This window comes from Astatotilapia calliptera, chromosome 11, assembly GCF_964374335.1.
Source record: "Astatotilapia calliptera chromosome 11, fAstCal68.1, whole genome shotgun sequence".
Classification (NCBI taxonomy): domain Eukaryota; kingdom Metazoa; phylum Chordata; class Actinopteri; order Cichliformes; family Cichlidae; genus Astatotilapia; species Astatotilapia calliptera.
In genome coordinates, this window is record NC_137432.1 from 39,119,542 (window position 1) to 39,139,030 (window position 19,489).

General features: G+C 44.3%; 1 protein-coding gene and 1 long non-coding RNA gene across 5 annotated transcripts; one reads left to right on the forward strand and one right to left on the reverse strand.

Annotated features, from left to right (window-relative positions):
• Positions 1-269: 269 nt before the first annotated feature.
• LOC113032670 (uncharacterized) lies at positions 270-18,004 on the reverse strand. Of its 4 annotated transcripts, none has more exons than XM_026185696.2 (9): positions 17,690-18,004; positions 12,998-13,146; positions 4,685-4,818; positions 4,379-4,496; positions 3,322-3,392; positions 2,193-2,268; positions 1,978-2,040; positions 1,372-1,441; positions 270-1,060 (listed from the first exon to the last, which is right to left on the reverse strand). In XM_026185696.2, exons 2-9 carry the CDS (start codon positions 13,130-13,132, stop codon positions 978-980), a joined length of 750 nt encoding a protein of 249 aa, XP_026041481.1. In that variant the 5' UTR covers positions 13,133-13,146; positions 17,690-18,004; the 3' UTR covers positions 270-977. The 4 variants fall into 4 exon arrangements, with proteins under 4 accessions (XP_026041481.1, XP_026041480.1, XP_080164331.1 ...); XM_026185695.2 differs by lacking the exon at positions 2,193-2,268 and adding an exon at positions 2,955-3,030; XM_080308205.1 differs by having other exon boundaries at positions 12,998-13,143; positions 17,690-17,998.
• LOC145431888 (uncharacterized) lies at positions 5,711-9,337 on the forward strand. The gene is made up of 2 exons (XR_013912201.1): positions 5,711-5,855; positions 8,411-9,337. It is a non-coding gene; the product is annotated as an uncharacterized LOC145431888 (long non-coding RNA).
• Positions 18,005-19,489: the final 1,485 nt, after the last annotated feature.

Consider the following 19,489-nt stretch of genomic DNA (forward strand, 5'->3'; position numbering starts at 1 on the left):
CTCTGCAGCTGGAAGACAACGCTGGTGTAGTAAAAGGAGCCATTTCACCGGCTCTCAGCACACGCCTGTTCCACAAGCCTGAAAGTTTACCCAAGTTTGCACTTTCAGTCACTAGAACGTGACCAGGTTTTAAGACTGAGCCTAAAACTGACCTGGTGTCAGTTTTTAAACTCTCCTGCGGACGTGTATTTGTACTGCAGTACAACTTCACAGCTGCCTCACCGTTTCAGAGGAAAATGAGTCGATCGATCAATAACCCCCAGACTCTGTTTGGTTCTACATACGGTACTTTTATTTTATAAAATCCTGTTTCACTTTCACGATTTATTACAATGAACTGTGACATCATCAGTGATGACAGCACCTGCCTCCAGGTAATCACTTTTCTTAACTTTGATTCTGTCCTAAGGTCAAAGAAAACAGGAGGCGTGTCTGGCTTGTGATTGGCCCCTTTGTTCACCATATTTGGCAGTTGAATGCCTCCGTTATTGGTCACTCCAGTAAGCCACACCCCAGAAGACAAAAACAATAATTAATTGGCTAACAGAAGATTGGCTTTCATCAATCAGTCATCAATATTTATTGTGGCAAAGTGAACTAAAGTAGGAACAACAAACCGTTAAGACAAACACGCCATTAGTCATTAGTTAACGAGGGGCGGGGCTGTTAGTCACTCATTATTACAAAAACATGACTGGGGTGGAGGCAAAGCAAACTGTGCAGAAAAAGTTCAAAGTAGGAATGTGAGAAAAGAGGGGGAGGGGCCAAAGGTGAGGGGAGGAGCCAGATTGGAGAGGAAATATCTCCCACACTCCTCTCATAGCAGGATCAGAGGATCTAGTTTTTGACCTCCAGCAAGCAGAGAAAAGGGGAGGGGCCAGTGACAAAAGGGGTTGAGCCAGAGGAAGAAAGGGAAGAGGAATATTTTGGCCACAGAGTTTCCTGACATCCACGTCAGGTAAGGCGGAGCCAGAGGTTCAGCAGGAGTTGAGCTCCTCCATGGTCTGGTTCAGGGTCGCCTGGAGCTCCAGGTTTGCGTTCTTGGCAGAAGTCAAAGCATCTGCAACACAGAGAGGAGGGGCCAACCAGTCAATGACCAATCACATCAATCACAGGCTGGTCTCTGAGGTCTTACAGTTTTACTTTGTGACCTCAGCTGGCAGCTGATAGTGTAGTGGTAAGACTATATGCCTTTGGAGCGGGAGTTGCAAGTTCGCCCTGTATTCAGTAAGGGTCCTGCTAGAAAACCATGCTAAAACCTGGAATGGCGCAGCTAAGTCTGCAGGCTGTCCGCAGCTCGGACACATGTTGTACTGTGTATGTGACAAATAACACTTGTTGTCTGTGATGAATATTGATCGTGGGCCTCACCTTCCAGACCGTCGATGGTTTTCTCCAGTTTGGCCACCGAGCGCTCAGCAAACTCAGCTCTGGTCTCAGCCTGAAACACAGGAAGTCGGATGACAAAAGGGAAATACACACGGGGGAGAATGTGAAAAGCTGGTCTGTTGCAGAACCCTGATTGGTCGCTCTGGTTTGTTGTTTTGTGCAGGATAAATAGTCAAACTGAAAACGCTCGTACGTCCTGGTTTTATACTTTCTTAAACCCTTTCAAGATATTTTTTGTTTAGTTTTTTTCAAAATAAAACATCACACTTTATGGTCACATTAATCTTGTTTAACTCATTCACTGCCAGCCATTGGCAGTGAATGGGTTAGACCCATTGACTCATTCACTGCAATTGACGGCTATAGACGTCAATGGCAGTGAATGAGTTAATATTCGTGACCTCAGACAAAGTCTCAGACCTTAATTATAAAATTGAAAATACATTACACACTTAGCCTTAAACCGACGATTGGCTGACTTTATTCAGATGCTTCCCTCCATGCAGCTGACAGCTTTTATTGTGAAAAGAAGAAACAAATCGAGTTTCTCCAACAGGTCGTGACGTCACAGGTGAACATGACACTCACCTCCTTCAGTCTGTTGCGCAGACTCTTGATCTCCTCCTCATACCTGTCCTCCTTCTGAGAGTACTGACACACAGAGACAGCAGCCAATCAGAGAGCAGGTACACACAGGTGAGCACACAGGTGTGAGGCTGAACCGTTTCTGGTTCCAGAGACTGCACCGGCTCCGTTCCCCGGCAGAATTACCTGTGCCATGAAGCCCCACCCCCTCCTCCTACCTTGTCGGCTTGGGCCTCCAGAGACTTTGCACTTGTGAACACAGTTTTCAGCTCCTCCTCCAACACCCGGGTCTTGCTGCAGGTCAAAGGTCACATCAGAGGACACAGTGTGTCAGACAGGCATGTGGGCAGGTAGGCTCAGGTGGTGTCAGGTATCAACTACGGTACCTTCCGACTAAAGCAGGATGCACTCAGCAGAACCTGGAAATGTTATGAGCCTGACCCAACTGTTCATACGGTCCCCATCTTTAATGTTCCCGCCTCAAGACTTAGACGGAGCAGCACACCTGCACAGGTGCTGCTCTGAGAGATTGCCAGGTACGGAACTGATGATGTATTCTGTCGCCAGGCAGACAGGTGCAAGGTGGAACACCATAAATGTGATCTGTAGGCTCCGCCCCTTTGTTTTCAAGTCATGAGGATGCCAACAAAGCCATTGATTTACATTTCTACCTCACCTGCTGCTTGACATCCTGTTATCAAGATGGCTGCCGAGTGACGAGAACTGCTTCTAGAAGGATTTTAATCAACCCGACACCACCTGAGCACCCTATGAGTTTGTGTGTGTGTCATCAGGTGTGTGCGCGCGCACTGTCAGGTGTCATTGAGCCTGCAGGTAGATTCATGCAGAGCAACAAGAGGAGGAGGGTGAGGAGGAGGAGCTGAAGCAGCAGATAAAGGTCAGAGATCATGGAGGCAGTGGGAGGTCAGGAGGAGGAGCTTCACTCGGTCAGCAGGTCCAGGTCACGTGACCCTCAGTACCTTATCCTCGGACGCCTGCAGACTCTTCAGCGAATGATCGAAGCTCCTCAGCTGCTCCTCCAACCTCCGAACCTTACTGTGAGACAGGTGGAGGCAGGTAGCAGGGCATGCAGACAGTTGCCGTAGAAACAGACAGGGAGAAAGAGGCGGAGCTGTTACAGAAGCAGTGTGGCATCACATCAATGTGATGTCAAAGTTACCAGGTGTGTCAAAGCAGCTTCATGCTGTTACAGAGGCAGGTATGTCCACTTCATTAGGAACACCTACCCGCTCGAAACTCACCTGTGTGGTCCCCGAGGTGTTCCTAATAAAGTGGCTCTGAAAGTGTGTGTGTGTGTGTGTGTGTGTGTGTGTGTGCGTGCAGAACCTCTCGGCCTGCTCCGCTCGTTCTTCAGCTCGCTCCAGCTCTCCTTCCACCATCACCAGTTTACGAGCCACCTGTCAATCAAACAGCACACTGCATTCCTGTGTACGACACCACTATGTACTACTAGGGCTGGGTCATATCATACCGTTCACGGTAATACCGATAGATGTATAATATGGCGATAGAATATGGGTAAAACGTGCATGCGCTGTGCCTTTGTTTACATGCGCACATGGCGGCGACGCAGAACGAGAAGAGTGAAAGCGGATCGTTGAATGAAACAATGAACCTGAACTGGTTTGTAAAAACGCTGCAGCTTCACTGGTGTGGAACTGGTTTAGCTTTCGTCCGTCAGATACACAACAAAGCACTATTTTTGGTAGCGCATGCTAGCGGGCCGTCGTTATTACCGCGTTGTTTGGAAAATACGGCGCACTTAAAATCATCCTTTGATTTGTCTGAAAGTCGACAGAGCCCCTTATAATCCCGTGTGCCTTATGTATGAACTCTGGTTGTGTTTACTGACCTCAAAACGATTTTATGTGCACGGCGCTCGAAAATCTGTCAGATGTTTCAGTACGACTTTGCTGAGCTACAAAGCCGCACCGCTTGATGGATTGTCGGAGCATTACGGCTGTCGTAGGCGGAGCCTCGCGGAGTGATACGTACTGTGCTTCAGCATAATGTTACCGTACTGTGTGTGTATGACCTCTTTTTAAGTGTTGTGGATGTTATACATGGTTATGCTGAGGATATGTCGGCCAGTTTCCACTGGAAATGCCTTTTGGTTAAACTGTCAGCGAGGAGTTTGCATTTGCACTGTTACATTTTATATAACTTTAATGCAGATAAAACAGCTGCTTGTTTCAGTGAAAATACTTTGATGTTTTTTTTGCACTAATAAAGTTGTGGAGTTGTAAAGTATTTTGTCTCGTGTCAATTATATCGTCAATTATATCGTTATCGCAGATTTTCAGATGTATATCGTGATAAATATTTTGGGTCATATCACCCTGCTCTAACTATGTGGTAATGCCAGTAGCAGCGTGTGCAGTACCTCCTCATACTTGCGGTCTGCCTCCTCAGCGATGGTTTTGGCCTCCCTCAGCTGCACCTCCAGCAGCTCCATCTTCTCCTCGTCCTTCAGAGCTCTGTTCTCAATCACCTTCATCCCCCTGATTGTGGACAAAGTTATGTGATCACATTTAACCTTTGACCTTCTCAGCACTGCTGCTGTGTAAAACAGCTACAAACAAATCCTACAAATCCTGCAGTGCTTCTCATAGTACTGCCACAGTATTACTGTGTATTATTACAAGCTGTAGTACTTTGCAGTATTTGTGGAATACAAGCGCCCTCTGACCTCTCGCTCTCGTCGGCTACCTTCTCAACCTCGTCCAGCTTGTGCAGCGCGGCGGCGAGTCTCTCCTGAGTGCGGTCCAGGTTCTCCTCGCTGAGCTGCAGACGTCGACCGAGAGACGTGACCTCGGCCTCCGCCTGCGGGGAGACAGACACAGGTCAGCTGACACATCGACCTCTAACCCCCCAGGGGCGCAAACATCCGGTCATTCCCCATCCTGTTCCTTCCTTTCACAATAAAATTCCTTTTCACACACACAGGTGCGCGCACACACAGTGACAGCTGCACATGAAATACTTAAAGCTAAAAATGTGTTTTTACTAGTTATGAAACATTGTTATTGTAGTAATAACAAGCTTGCTCTGGTTCAGGAGCACAAACAGGAAATGACACAGGAATCATCTGTTTTATAAATAATGTTTCTGATTTCATGATTCACAAACAAAAACAAAGCTTAACTGTAGTTTGTCTATTTACTCTTAAATTATGAAACTCGACTTTAATTCTGCTTAAAGTCGAGTTTCAGCAGCAGAACGCACAAGCAGACTGCGGCCTTTTTAATCCAGCACCTTTAATCTGGAGGTAACAGGAAGTGAAACGGGTCAGGTTTCCTGTACGCATCAGGTCACACAGCCAAGTGTGTGTTATCAGCAGCTTCATGCTGCCGTTTATCAGCGCGTCACGCCCTGATACACACACACACACACACACACACACACACACACACACACACACACACACTGTACTGCAGTACTCAGAGTACACACTCCGCTGACAGGAAGGGTACTGGATATTTACTGTAACAGGTAGAAATGAGGCTGTGCACACTGTGAGGGAGGAACCACATGTGAGCCACCTCCAGATGTGCGTGAGTCAACGCACCTATCAATCATAGGCATTTTCACAACACTTTGATAATCGGAGGAAATGATGTCGCTGCAGCACAACAACAGTAAGATAAATAACAGGATATTTGTGGAGTCCGGTGACGTAGGCGGTCAAGATGGCAGCTTGAATAGAGATTGACAGACCACGCGACTTTCGCACATTGCATGCTGGGAACTCGTGGCAAAACAATCCAAGTACCGCATCACATGCAAGCATTTGCAGCACCGCAAAACGTTCATTCTCCGGTTCCAATACCTTCTTGGTTTTTCTTTGCCGCCCAAAAAAGGTATGTACAAAACGAAGGAGAACAATGCCGGTCCGTACAAAGACAGACTCGACAAAAGGGCAAAGAAAAGATATGAGGAAAAAAAAAAAATCAAAGGAGTGAAAGGGTTAGACCCTTACGAGCACACAGAGTGGACAAAAGACGTTAGCATGCTGCCCAACTTTCACCACGCTCATATTTATAATTATACGGTTCTTGGAGTGAGTGCACTTGTCACGGACAAACGAGCGGCATTTAATCCCTGTAAACGGCTGCTGCACCAAAGGAAGATAAAGTTCTCCCTACTGTTCCCAGCGGTGCTGGTGCTGAAAAAGGGCACACGTGAGTTTACCGACACAAAAAAAAAAAAAAAAGCCCAGGACTACATTCTGTCTTTACTTTAAGGGAGATATTTACAGTCAGGGCTTGGATTTAAACACTACCCTTTTTCTTTTCCTTTTTTTTTCTTGCCCTAGCTTTAATTAACATGCTATACACGATATACTTTGCACCTCCTAACTGTTTAGTTTCAATATTATAGGGCTTCGCAGTTTTATTTGAGTTATTCAGTTGTGCTGCTTCTGAGGATACGAAGCTCACTAAGACTATTAAATTCCTGTAAGTTTTTCAGTTGTTATGAAGCCCTTTTCAGTTTGTTCAGCTAGCTAAGTCCCGGAATGACTGTTTTCCTCATATTACATTGATTTAATATGCTGCTGGCGACAGGTCCTGTTTATGACTGTTCGACTGGTTAGAGTCACGGACCATAAAGTTTATGTTTTGCTTTCTGGGGCTCATAGCCCACCTGAGGGTGACTAGTGTTCTCGGTTGCCCCAGACGTATCTGTTTAAATGTTTATCAGTTGGTATTTTTATTTACTTCCACCCCCCAATTTTTCTTACAGCCAGCCTTCCAAATATTGTCCACTCAGTACTGAACTCCTGGTTCTAATAATAAGTTACCCCACGGTTATATGTCCGACACGTATTGCATGATGGCGAATAAGCCACAAAGGGCCCTTACTTTAATGACCTGGAATGTAAAGGGCCTTAACCATCCAATCAAAAAAAAGAAATCATGACATTTATCAAATCAAAAAAAGTTGACATTGTCTTTCTTCACTTGTCTCCCCAAGAGTCAGATAAACTTTGCCGTGATTGGGTTGGTCAGGTATTCTTTTCGTGTGGCAGCAGTCAGAGTAGGGGTGTCGCAATTTTAATTCATAAGCAGTTACAGTTTAAATGCTCCCCGATGGTTAAGGATGAAGATGGGCGGACATTGATACTCTTGGCTGAGATTCAAGGCCATAGGATGATTTTAAGCAATATCTATGCACCAAACATCAACGACCCCACCGTTTTTGGAAACTTGGAATGCAAAATTTGTGATATGGGCGACTACCCAATCCTGATAGCAGGGGACTTCAATTTGGTCATGGATGATATACTGGATCGAAGCACTCCCTCACAGCGACACTCTAGATCAGCGTCGGTCGCTATAAAAATGTGTAGGACCTTGGGTTTGGTGGACGTATGGAGAGTATTCAACCCATCCACCAGAGATTACACCTTTTATTCTGCCCCCCACAACACTCTGTCAAGAATAGATTATTTTCTTGTGTCAAATTCTATCATGCCCTCAGCAATGTTCTGCTCTATTGGTAGAATACGCGTTTCTGACCACGCCTCTGAGCTCATTTGGTAGCCCCCCCAAGTCTCCCAGATGGAGGCTAAACTCAAGCCTTTTACATGATCCCAACTTTTTCCACTCCTTAAGAGAGCAGATCAATTCTTATATAGAAATTAACTTCTCTACAGCTCCCAGTGCAGGTGTAGCATGGGAAGCTTTGAAAGCCTTTATTAGAGGGTTCATCATCCAGCATGCCTCATATAAGAAGAGAACTGCTCTGACCAAGCAGATAGACCTGGAGAGGAAGATTGCCATAGCTGAAGCCGCTTTTAAGGCAGACATGAGCTCGGCAAATCTGACCCACCTAACTAGACTTAAATATGAGTTTAACTCAATTTTGACTCAGAAAATGGAGTTTTCTCTATTTCGGGCAGAAATGGATGGAGATAAACCTGGCAAACTACTTGCAAGATATATTAAACAAAAAGAAGCTCAGACTATCATAGCAGCAGTTAGAGCACAGGATGGCACTATGGTGTCAAAACCCTCTGAAGTGAATGAAGCCTTCAGAGATTTCTATATGCAACTCTACTCCTCTACTCTAGCTCCCCAACTGGGTCTAGAGAGTATTTTAAATTCAGGGAATTTAAAATAGAAAGTAGCTCGTCCACAGAAGGACTGGTAGCTCCCCTTACGATAAGGGTTCAGATCGCGCGAACAGGTGTGAAATGTGTGTGTTTAGTTTGTTTGTTTGTTTTAATCAATTTTAAATCGTGCTTTTTATTTGTTTTTGTTTCTAATGTCTCTGTAAAGCACTTTGAATCACCTTGTTGTTGAATTGTGCTATACAAATAAATTTGCCTTGCCTTGCCTTACTCAGAAATACAAGCAAACTCTCAGGAAATTAACAGTTTTCTCTCCCCCCTCAACCTCCCAACTCTCTCTAGGACACAGGTGGACTCCCTGGACGCCCCAATTTCAAAGGAAGAGATCTTAAGGGTAATCAAAAACCTTCCAATTGACAAGGACCCTGGGTTGGATGGGTTTACAGCCGAGTTTTACAGGAACTTTGCAGATGAGCTCTTCCCTTTACTCCTGCAAATGTTTGAGGAGGCCCTGGATAAGGGCAGCCTGCCACCAACACTGTCAGAGGCACTTATTTCGCTTGTCCTAAAGAAAAACAAAGACCCGCTTGACTGTAAGAGTTACAGACCAATAAGCTTGATCAATTGCAATTGCAAAATTTTAGCTAAGGTACTAGCAACCAGATTAGATGAGGTCATGACTTACTTAATACACCCCGACCAAGTTGGTTTTATTTGGACCACAGCTCTGCCGATAATATTAGACGCCTAATTGATATTATGTGGGCAACCCAGGATAAATCCTCTACGGGGGACTTTTCTCCAGCTATAGCCCTCTCCCTGGATGCAGAGAAAGCATTCGACAGGGTGGAGTGGCGTTTTCCTCTGCCCCCCTCTCACGGACAATAACCATATCCAACTTCTTAATAGCAATGAACTGGTCTGCATTGGTGCATCATATCTTTATTCTCTTCCCCCTCCTGCCCCCCCCCCCTCTTTCTTAAATAGATAACTATCATATCTGATATCATATCTCACAGTACAATAATATTGAATGGGTTGCATTGTTGTATTTTGTCATGTTTCTCAGGTCTTTGTCTGAATTTCTACGAACATTATTGCTAAGGATTGTCTTATTGCATTGGAGTCACACTGGGTTAAATATGTACACTTGGGTTTTAAGGGGTATTTATTATTTTCTTCTTTTTTTTGGGTTGTATGGAAGCCCCAAACGCAATTTCATTGTTCTTGACAATGACAATAAATAAATAAATACTAAAATACTAAAAATAGTAAAATACTTCTATTTTGTGTAATGGAAGCATTTGGCTTTTGCCCAAAATTCATAAGGTGGGTCAAACTTCTCTACAACAATCCAAGAGCATCAATACTAACGAACCGTATTGTATCACAGTCCTTCGACCTCCACGGAGGTACAAGACAGGACTGCCCACTGAGTCCTTTGCTTTTTGCTCTAGCTTTAGCTCTAGCTGCCTCTGGCAGCAACAATACGTAGAGACCCTGATTCTCCAGGTATCCAGGTCCACAATAATAATCACAAGTTGATGCTCTATGCTGATGACGGCCTGGTCCTAATATCGCAGCCAGAACGCTCTCTACCTGCTCTCTTAAGAATTATTAACCGGTTCTCTAATATATCAGGATATAGACTAAATTGGTCAAAGTCTGAAGCGCTCCCTCTGACAGCCTTCTGCCCCAAAACCCTGTTCCAGCCGGGGGATTTCAGCTGGCCTCAGACTGGTATTAAATACTTGGGCATTACATTCCCCCGTTTGTTATACAACATAGTTCAGGCTAATTTTGAAGCTCTATTGGACAAGTTCAGAACCGACATAATTAGATGGTCCCCTTTGTTCCTCACCCTTTGGGGTAAAGTTAACATCATCAAAATGAATTGTGCTCCAAAATTTAATTACCTACTACAAACACTCCCGCTAAAAATCCCATCAAAATATTTTCATCAATTTGACAGATTGTGCAACCAATTCATACGGAACAACAGACGCCCTAGAATAAAGCTTAAAAAGCTACAGCAGCCAGTGGAGTCGGGAGACCTGGGGGTCCCAGATTTACTGTTTTACCATTATGCTTTCAGTCTGAGACACATGGTTCACTGGCCCTCCCTCCAGAACGAGCCCCCCCATGGTTTAGTCTGGAGAGTACTTTGTGCTCACCACTCCCTCTGATGCACATTTTAACCACCAAGCTCCCACCAGATATACAAACCCACCCCATTCTTCCGGTTCTGCAGACGGTCTGGAAGAAGGTGGCCTTGCTATTAAATTTTAACTCCCACCTTCACACTGAGGCTTCCATATGGCTCAATCCCAAACTCTGCATTAATAAGTTTCCGTTTTTCTGGAGACTGTGGGTCCAGACTGGGATACTTGTTCTCGGAGACCTGTATCAGGGGAGTATTCTCAAGTCCTTCAACGACCTTAAAGCAGTTTTGGTTGCCACAGAGTCAGTTTTGGAGGTACTTGCAGCTCCGGCACTTATTGCTCAAAACTTTTGGTTCCCCCTAAACACCACCTCCAACTATTGAATATCTCAGCTACATCAAAAAAAATCTTTGGGGGAGGTCGTGAAGTCTCTAAATATTACTCAATGCTTGTTAAGGGCACGAGTAAAGGGCTACCCGCCCTCCAGTTAGCTTGGGAATCTGACCTTGGTGTGGCTTTTACAGATCAGGAATGGACTGCAATTTTGCAGAATAGTAAAAAGGTGTCCAGGGAACTTAGAAGGACACTAATCCAATTTAAATTACTACACCGAATTTACTGGTCGCCACACAGACTGTATAGGGCGAACCTCATGCAGATGTCAGACTGGGGTAGGCACATTGACCCATATGATTTTGGAGCTGTCCTAAAACCCAAATCTTTTGGACTGAGATACATGACTTTATCAAATCAACCATACGATGGGATATTCCTTTTTCACCAAGACTATTTGTTTTGGGGGACCCATCACTCCTTAAATATGCTCCGCCTAAGGCTGCTGTGGGTACAGACTGCATTGATGCTGGGGCGTAAACTCATTATTTCCCAGTGGAAGGCCCCTTCCACCCCACCTGTCTCTGTATGGCATATTCAACTAGGGAGACTTGCTGCACTTGGACAACTGTCATACAGGCTTCTGAATAAAGTGGAGAGTTTCCATCTGAAGTGGGATCCATATCTGTCCAGAATAAAACGAACAGACTAGAACTTGGAGTGGGACTGACATTGACATTCTGACGAAGCACCCTCAGGGATGTCAGGGTGTGGCATGCAGTAAGACCCACATAGTCAAAGGCTGGCTGTTTTTGTTTGTTTATCTCTTGCTTTGTTTGTCCCCCTCATTTTGGTTTTGTATTCTCTACTGTTCTGCTGCTATGCTGATGCTTTTTTTTTTATGTGATGTAATCTGTCTCTGCAGTGGACTGTAGTGTTCTCAAAGCACAATAAAATATTAATCACAAAAAAACAAAAACAGGATATTTGTAAATGTTTACAAACATAAGAGCTCAGTTATAAACATCCAGAATATTACAGAGGTGAAATATATCTGTGTTTAAAGAAGCAACAGGAACGTGTTCATCGAGCTTCATCACTTCCTGTTCACGCTGGCCGCCGGGTTAACGCATTCTCCTCCAGCATCATCAAACACGATCAGCATGTTGTCACGGACAGCTTAAACAGCCAATCAGAGTAAAAACAGCACCATGCTGAGCCAACCAAGTGGCTGGACCAAATATTCACAAAAACTCAGGCGACTGTGTCAGCGAGCCCACAAACTTAGAAAAGGTGAGCGCCCTCTGCTGCAGCCCTGCTGGAACTACACAGCTCGCCTGATCTCGCCCTGCTTCAAACACGCCGAGTTCGCTCTAAACTTCAGGCTGTACACCAATCAGAGCCAGCCGCATCAGGCACACTTCCTGTTTTGTGACTGAAGTCTGATTGCGAGTAATGGCATCACTTCCTGTCTGACGGCAGGTAAATGCAGTGCCACATAAGCCTTACCACAGAACCAAGTCCGCCAGAGCTTATCTTTATATTTTTACAGGCTGTGGAGCCATTTTTGGGAACATTTCAAGTTGCTATACATCAATACAACAGTTATAGCCCAGATTTTAATAACATGTATGCATTAAGTCCATAGTAACTACATAAATTGCAAAAAAGTGCAATGAACAAGAAAATTGAAAATTGTTTTTGATTTTTTTACATATATTTCTAGTTAGAGAAATTTTTATAATTGTTATATACTGCAGGAAAAACAAAAATAAATATTATAATGCAAATTTGCAAAAGATTCAGCATGTGCATCAAAACAAACTATTTCCAGCAGTGCAGTTTGAGTTGTAAGCATCCCAGAAACTATTCAGAAAAGCATAACACTAAATATGACTTTTAAAAACACCAGTATAGGCTTATAAGGCCCTGAAGCTAAAAAAACCGACATTTTCCACGAAAATGACATCACTTCCAGTCTCGGCCAGGTAATGGCGGACATGCGATTGTTCGCGCTGACGTCTATTCCAACGTAGGAAGTGTTTTGAACAGCTGAAAGCGTGTTTCTGGAACATTATGTTTTTGTTGCTGCAAGTGCTTTTTATGCAGTTTTTTCAAAGCGTTATGTGGAAGGAAACCGTGACCTAGGGCAAGCTGATGGCATAAGATGCAAGTACAACTCCTCCGGTTTCATACGCAAAAATTTTTTGCGCTAGCTTACATGGTTCCAGTTCTACAGAGATTTAAAAATAGTTACGCAAAACAGAGCGTGCCCACTCCGACCGGTTTTAAAGGGTTAAACCCACAATGACAAATGCACAGCAGTACAGGACTGTGGGAGCGCAGCCTCGTGCCATCTGACAGGAAACAGCTGTGAAATACGTGATGTCATCGCCTGTGACTTAAGGACATCGTTCGGGTGCGTGTGCCGTACCTCCTCCCGGGTCCTCTTCTCCTTCTCCACCTCCCTCTGCAGTCGCTCTGCCCGCTCATCGGCCTCCTCGGCCTGCTCCTGCAGGACTTTGATCTTTTTCTTCACTGCCTCGATGCTGTTCATGCCGCCACTCATCTTTTCTTCTTCTACTGCACAGAAAAAGTTTATTACACACTTTTCACAGTAAAACAGAGCGCCGCACATACCTATTCTGAAATAAACTATCAGCAGGAAGTCCGTTCAAATGACGTTTTGTAAGAATGAAATAATTACAGCTGTGGTCAGAGGGAGGCCCTCTATCACTGAGCCGGGGAGCGAACACAGCAAGCCGCGGTGTGATACACAACGTGGAGCTTTTCAGAGCTCTGTGTGTAAATACATGAATCCAAAAAAAAGGGGCAAGGGGAGCTCACTTCTACAACCTGTTAGCGGTCCGGACTTGTCCACGCCAGTAAACACGACTTTACAATAACGTAAACACAAACGCAGACCAAATGTCTCCGTTTAGAAATGATCCTGAAAAGAAAAACAAGAATAAGGCAGAATTTACACGTCAGTCGAAGCTCAGAGAAAAATCGAACATTGAGGCAAGAATTCAAACACTGAGCTCAACAGCTGGAAAGAAAGAAGCCAAACCTGAGCCATTTCAGGAAGAGCTCTGTGTTAGTGGCCTTTAAAACAAATGTCGCAGCGCCAGTCACTAACCCGGGTTAGAGTATCCAGCTGCTGAGGCTCAGTGACAAATAGAGCTGCATGTCATCAGGGGGGTTCAGAGTGGACTCAGATCATCATCCATTGGGCGTAAAACGTACAGCTTATTGCACCAGGAGCATCTGCTCTTATAGAACTATCATTAGCTTACAGCTTTAAGTGTTTAAGGTCTGTGCTAACTAAAAATAAAGACAAGATGATAGTTTATTAAATTTTAATGAAGTTTGCAGATTGTTTCAGTGGAGTTTAATAAACTCCTTGCTATCTAAAATATAAAATAACATATTCTCGAGCATCTCACACTTCTGATAATCAGCTGTCTGCTTGACGTTTATTCAGCTGTGTAAAAACTATAACTTTAATCTCAGCCAAACCGATTTACTCAGGAACAAATAAAATACTGAAAAAAGCCAAACAATAACATTTTTAAGTTATCTAAGTGACTCATATATCATGTTTAACCTGAGTAGCGAAAGACGGCGGTGGGTTTGAAAACGATTAGCCGGGAGTCCGGTGTTCTCACAGCTCTAGTGAGCCTAGCCCCCGGCTCGCTATCGAGCTAATGGGTAACAGACGTCTCCGAAAAGGTCGGAGCGCTTTTGAAAATATGTGGTGTCTTGATAAACTGAGCAGATATTTGAGGTTTACACAGCTACATTCTCACCTGAAAATATGTTAAACGTTTATTTTGTGACCCAGAAAGAATAATAAGAGTAACATTAAAACTAACTAGCTGCCACCATTGTTGGAAACTGAGCTGGGCGCTATGAATTCTGGGACACAGCTTCTTCTTCTTCGGGGTTTAACGGCAGCTGGCATCCTTGTACATGCAGTGCTGCCATCTCCTGTTTCAGTCCGTTATTACACTCTTAAATCCTGCTACTTATTCCTGCGTCTTTTGTGATCTTACAAAGCTTCAAACGACGCGTCGACTATTAAATCAGTCGTCGACGATTTTGATAGTCGACTAATCGTGACTAGTCGACTAATCGTGACTAGTCACGATTAGTCGACTAGTCACGATTAGTCGACTATCAAAATCGTCGACGACTGATTTAATAGTCGACGCGTCGATAGTCGACGTAATCGTGACTAGTCGACTAATCATGGCAGCCCTAGAGACCAGTCTTACTTGTTATCATCTATCGTCCACCTGGGCCTTACACAGAGTTTCTGTCTGATTTCTCAGACTTTTTATCTGATTTAGTTCTGAGCTCAGATAAAATAATTATTGTGGGTGATTTTAACATCCATGTAGATGCTAAAAATGACAGCCTCAACATGGCATTTAATCTGTTATTAGACTCAGTTAGCTTCTCTCAAATGTAAAAGAACCCACCAAGCTTGATGATGACACCATCAACATGCGCTATCGCAGTAGAGCGGTATAGTCAAAATCTCTACTGTTGGCCAAATTTATATCGATTCTACCGCCCACCCCTAGTTACAAATTATCTTCTTATTGACTCATCTCACAGAGGTCCTGCTAGACCTCAGTGCAGCGTTCGATACTGTCGACCATAATATCCTATTAGAGCGATTAGAACATGCTGTAGGTATTACAGTGGTTTGTATCATATCTATCTAATAGACTCCAGTTTGTGCATGTAAATGGAGAGTCCTCTTCACACACTGAGGTTAATTATGGAGTTCCACAGGGTTCAGTGCTAGGACCAATTCTGTTTACATTATACATGCTTCCCTTAGGCAGCATCATTAGAAGACATAGCATACATTTACACTGCTATGCAGATGACACCCAGCTCTATCTGTGCATGAAGCCAGATAACACACACCAATGAGTTACACTGCAGGAATGACTTAAAGACATAAAGACCTGGATGGCCGCTAACTTTCTGCTTCTTAATTCAGATCAAACTGAGGTTATTGTACTCGGCCCTGAAAAGCCTAGAAATATGGTATCTAACCAGATTCTTACTCTGGATGGCATTACCTTGGCCTCCAGTAACGCTGTGAGGAACCTTGGAGTCATTTTTGACCAGGACATGTCCTTCAACGCACATATTAAACAAATATGTAAGACTGCTTTCTTCCATTTGTGCAACATCTCTAAAATTAGAAATATCCTGTCTCAGAGTGACGCTGAAAAACTAGTTCATGCATTTATTACTTCCAGGCTGGACGACTGTAATTCATTATTATCAGGAAGTCCTAAAAACTCCCTGAAAAGCCTTCAGCTAATCCAAAATGCTGCAGCAAGAGTCCTGACAGGGACTAGAAAGAGAGAGCATACTTGAGCCTGATTCTGCCAGAGGTTTCTTCCTGTTAAAAGGGAGTTTTTCCTTCCCACCATCACCAAAGCCCTTGCTCATATAATTGTTTGGGCTTTCTCTGTTTTCCTCGCATTATTGAAGGGCCTTTACCATATATGGCACCTTGGGGCAACTGTTCTTGTGATTTGGCGCTATATAAATAAAACTGAGTTGCATTAAACCAACGTGTGTATTTTTGAGTGACCAAGCCGTACGGAAAGCAGTGATCAGGCGGTTCTCGAATGTGTAAGAAAGATTAGTGATATGGTGTGTTGCTGGTGATACGTGAATGGCTCGAACTCATGAAGAACCAAAACCTGCTTTTCCTGGAACGCGTCAACTCTGAAGCGACATGACTGTCAAGTTCTGACAGCCAATGGTAACATGGATGGGACATAGCATAACATAGGGCTGTGTGATATGACCAAACTCTCATATCCCGATATAAGACATCTATCGTCCCGATAACAACAACAACAACAATAATAATAATAATAATGGATTGCATTTATATAGCGCTTTTTCGGGATTCAAAGCACTTTACAATACCACTATTCATTCACTCTCACATTCATACACTGGTGGAGGCAGCTACAGTTGCAGCCACAGCTGCCCTGGGACAGACTGACAGAGGCGAGGCTGCCATATCGCGCCACCGGGCCCTCTGACCACCACCAGTAGGCGGTAGGTGAAGTGTCTTGCCCAAGGACACAACGACCGAGACTGTCCGAGCTGGGGCTCGCAACACCACAAAACAAACGATTGCGTAAAATGAAACGATAGACGTTTTTATATTGTCATCCGATATATATCGATATATCGAACAGCCCTAGTATAACAGCTTAGCTCAGACAGAAGGCGGCGTGGTTATTTCTGCTGTCAGATCCCAGTGGCATCCTGCAGCCCATAGAGAAACATGGGTTTCGCGCTCCTGAGATGAACGAAGAGGGCAGAGCAATCTCTGCTTTAGATCATCTCCACAGAACAGCGTCCTCTGGGAGGACCCGATATTTGGATTGGGTGTCAGCAACGAGTTGATCTCGGGGAATTTTCCTCGCAGTCAGCTGACACAAATCCGCTGAGATGGGTAGCCGCTGTTCCACCTGAGCACCAGTGGCTCTTTCTTGTGCTGCATCAGCCTCTTGATTCCCAACACCGCCAAGCTGAAGGCTGTAAGAACGACTGCTACACTTGAGCTCAGCTCAGAGATTCTTAGAGTACTCTGATTATTCTTAATAATCTGATTTCCACACACTGCTGGGCCTGAGCAATGACCCATCCTCCAAGTGTGATTAATGTACAGGGTCATCACCCGTATTTTTGACCACTGCTTAAATTGATCAAATCGGAAGTGTAGGTCAGAGTTGAAGCTTTGACCTGAAGAGACACGTTCAGGGGGCGGTTCTAGTTCTCTACCCCTATGATTGGCTTTTTAAAATAAAGTTGGTCTGAATAAAACTCAAACTTTAGTCCCTCCCTGTGCCCGCGCACCTCTCACGTGCTCAGGTCGTTTATCCATACCTCATCGATTATTACCGACTTTATCGGAAGCACGTTTTTCACACCTGACTTCCTCTTGTGTGCGCCACTGTTTGTTCCGTGTTAGCACGTTAGCGCCGGAAGCTAGCTGCGGACACCGCCCTGTTAGCGGCTAGTTCGTTAGCTCAGCTCAAGTGTGCTCGGCTTTACCCGTGTGTCCCCCACTTACCTGTCCGAATCCTTGGAAACAGTCACACCTGTAGCTCGCGCCCTTCTTCCGCTGCACTCACTTCCCGGTCAGCTAACTGTTAGCTGTTGGCGGCTAATGCCTCACTCTCCGTGAAGTTTGACGAACTGTGAATCGCGCTCCGTCTCAGCCTCCGCGGACTCGAGTGTCGTGTCGGTCCTCGTGCTCCCTGTTTGGGTGGTGGTCTCGATTTCTGGTCTAGGGTTCTGGTCGCGCTGAGTCTGGATTCCGGTTCCAGCCAACTCCCAACTCAGGAGACTTCGCCCTCTTCCGGGTTAAATTCGCTCCACGGGAAGTGATGTTGCACGATGTCCTCTTCAAAGTAAAAGTCCGAAAGAAGAAGCTGCCGAGTATCAAAGTTTAAAATCAGACTCCTGAGCTCTGTGAATACCTCCCGGACAGCTGACATTAACGCTCTCTATCAAAACTAAAGAAAGTGTATTAATTCTTTGTGCAAATATGACTGTTTTAAATGAATTAAAACGTACTTTTTACTTTTAATTCCTCTCAGACAAACTGCAGATTTAATAATGGATTGGATTTATATAGCGCTTTTCAAGGCACCCAAAGCGCTTTACAATGCCACTATTCATTCACTCTCCCATTCATACACTGGTGGAGGCAGCTACACTTGTAGCCACAGCTGCCCTGGAGCAGACTGACAGAAGCGAGGCTGCCATATCGCGCCATCGGCCCCTCTGGACAGATTTGCTTCAGTTTTACCGGTTTTAGTGACTTTCCTGAAACTGAATGGACTCTTCAATCTCTGGCTGTGTTCTGTTTTGTTTTTGGGTTTTTTTTTCCCTGAATAAGTTGTTTTTGAAACTCCTTAGCTGTTAATCCCCTCTCATTGTGATTGAATATTAAACCTTAGAAAGCATAATGACAATTTTTTTTTTAACAAACCAAACCAGAAATCTTCTCCAGCTTGTTCTTCTGATGTGTTATTGCAATTTGGCTCTAACTAAATCAATTAAATTAACAGCAGCAGCCACCTCGAGGTGGGAAGAAAGTGTAGAAGATCAGAGAGGAGTGACTCTGACAGGTGTGCACAGGTAGCTCCAGCGTGATGTTAAAGCAGACTGTGTGCTGGCCAGCAGGAAGACCCCCACTTTCGTGCTGTAACAGCAGCGATCTGTGGTCCTGGGACATTGATCAAGCCGCTCTTCTATGGAACCAGCTCCCTGTTCGGATTATACAATTTTCTTCCTGTTAAAAGGGAGTTTTTCCTTCCCACTGTTGCCAAGGGCTTGATCAAAGGTTGCCATTTGATTATTGGGTTTTCTCTGTATTATCATAGGGCAGTGTGCCAAACAGACAATGCTGGGGGCCAGAATTGGTCCGCAAAGGATTCGATTTGACCCACTGGACCAAGGGCGGATCTAGAGAAATTTTCTTAGGGTGGCATGAGGGTGGCAAAATCAAAGCCCTTTTTTTCAAACACACATGCAGGTGGTTACATATGGTTAAAATGATTCAAATGCAGTAAGTATACACGTTTTTCATAGAAATATAGTCCATAACTTAATTATTTTCTGTAGCCCCCATAATTAAACACTTTAGTGACATAAAACATGTGATGTTATGTACTGTATAGCCTGGATAATAAATAAAGATGTAACGCTGTAAGTATACGATCCAGAAAGCTACACCACATGGGGCGGTTCATTTACCAACACAAGTCTAACTTAAGTTTCACTGTTTATTGTTAGAAAAAAAGGTAAAATCGTTACAGCTTAAATTACACAAAATGTCAGAAATCTGCACTGTCATGCACAAAAA

What these genes read in the sequence shown, in the direction of transcription:
- LOC113032670 (XM_026185696.2), bottom strand. Translation starts at nt 13,132, where the DNA reads ATGAGTGGCGGCATGAACAGCATCGAGGCAGTGAAGAAAAAGATCAAA. An exon ending in AGAAGAGGACCCGGGAGGAG is followed by an intron (nt 4,819 to 12,997) that starts GTACGGCACACG and finishes GTCTCCCCGCAG; the next exon opens with GCGGAGGCCGAGGTCACGTC. An exon ending in CAGACCGCAAGTATGAGGAG is followed by an intron (nt 3,393 to 4,378) that starts GTACTGCACACG and finishes TTTGATTGACAG; the next exon opens with GTGGCTCGTAAACTGGTGAT.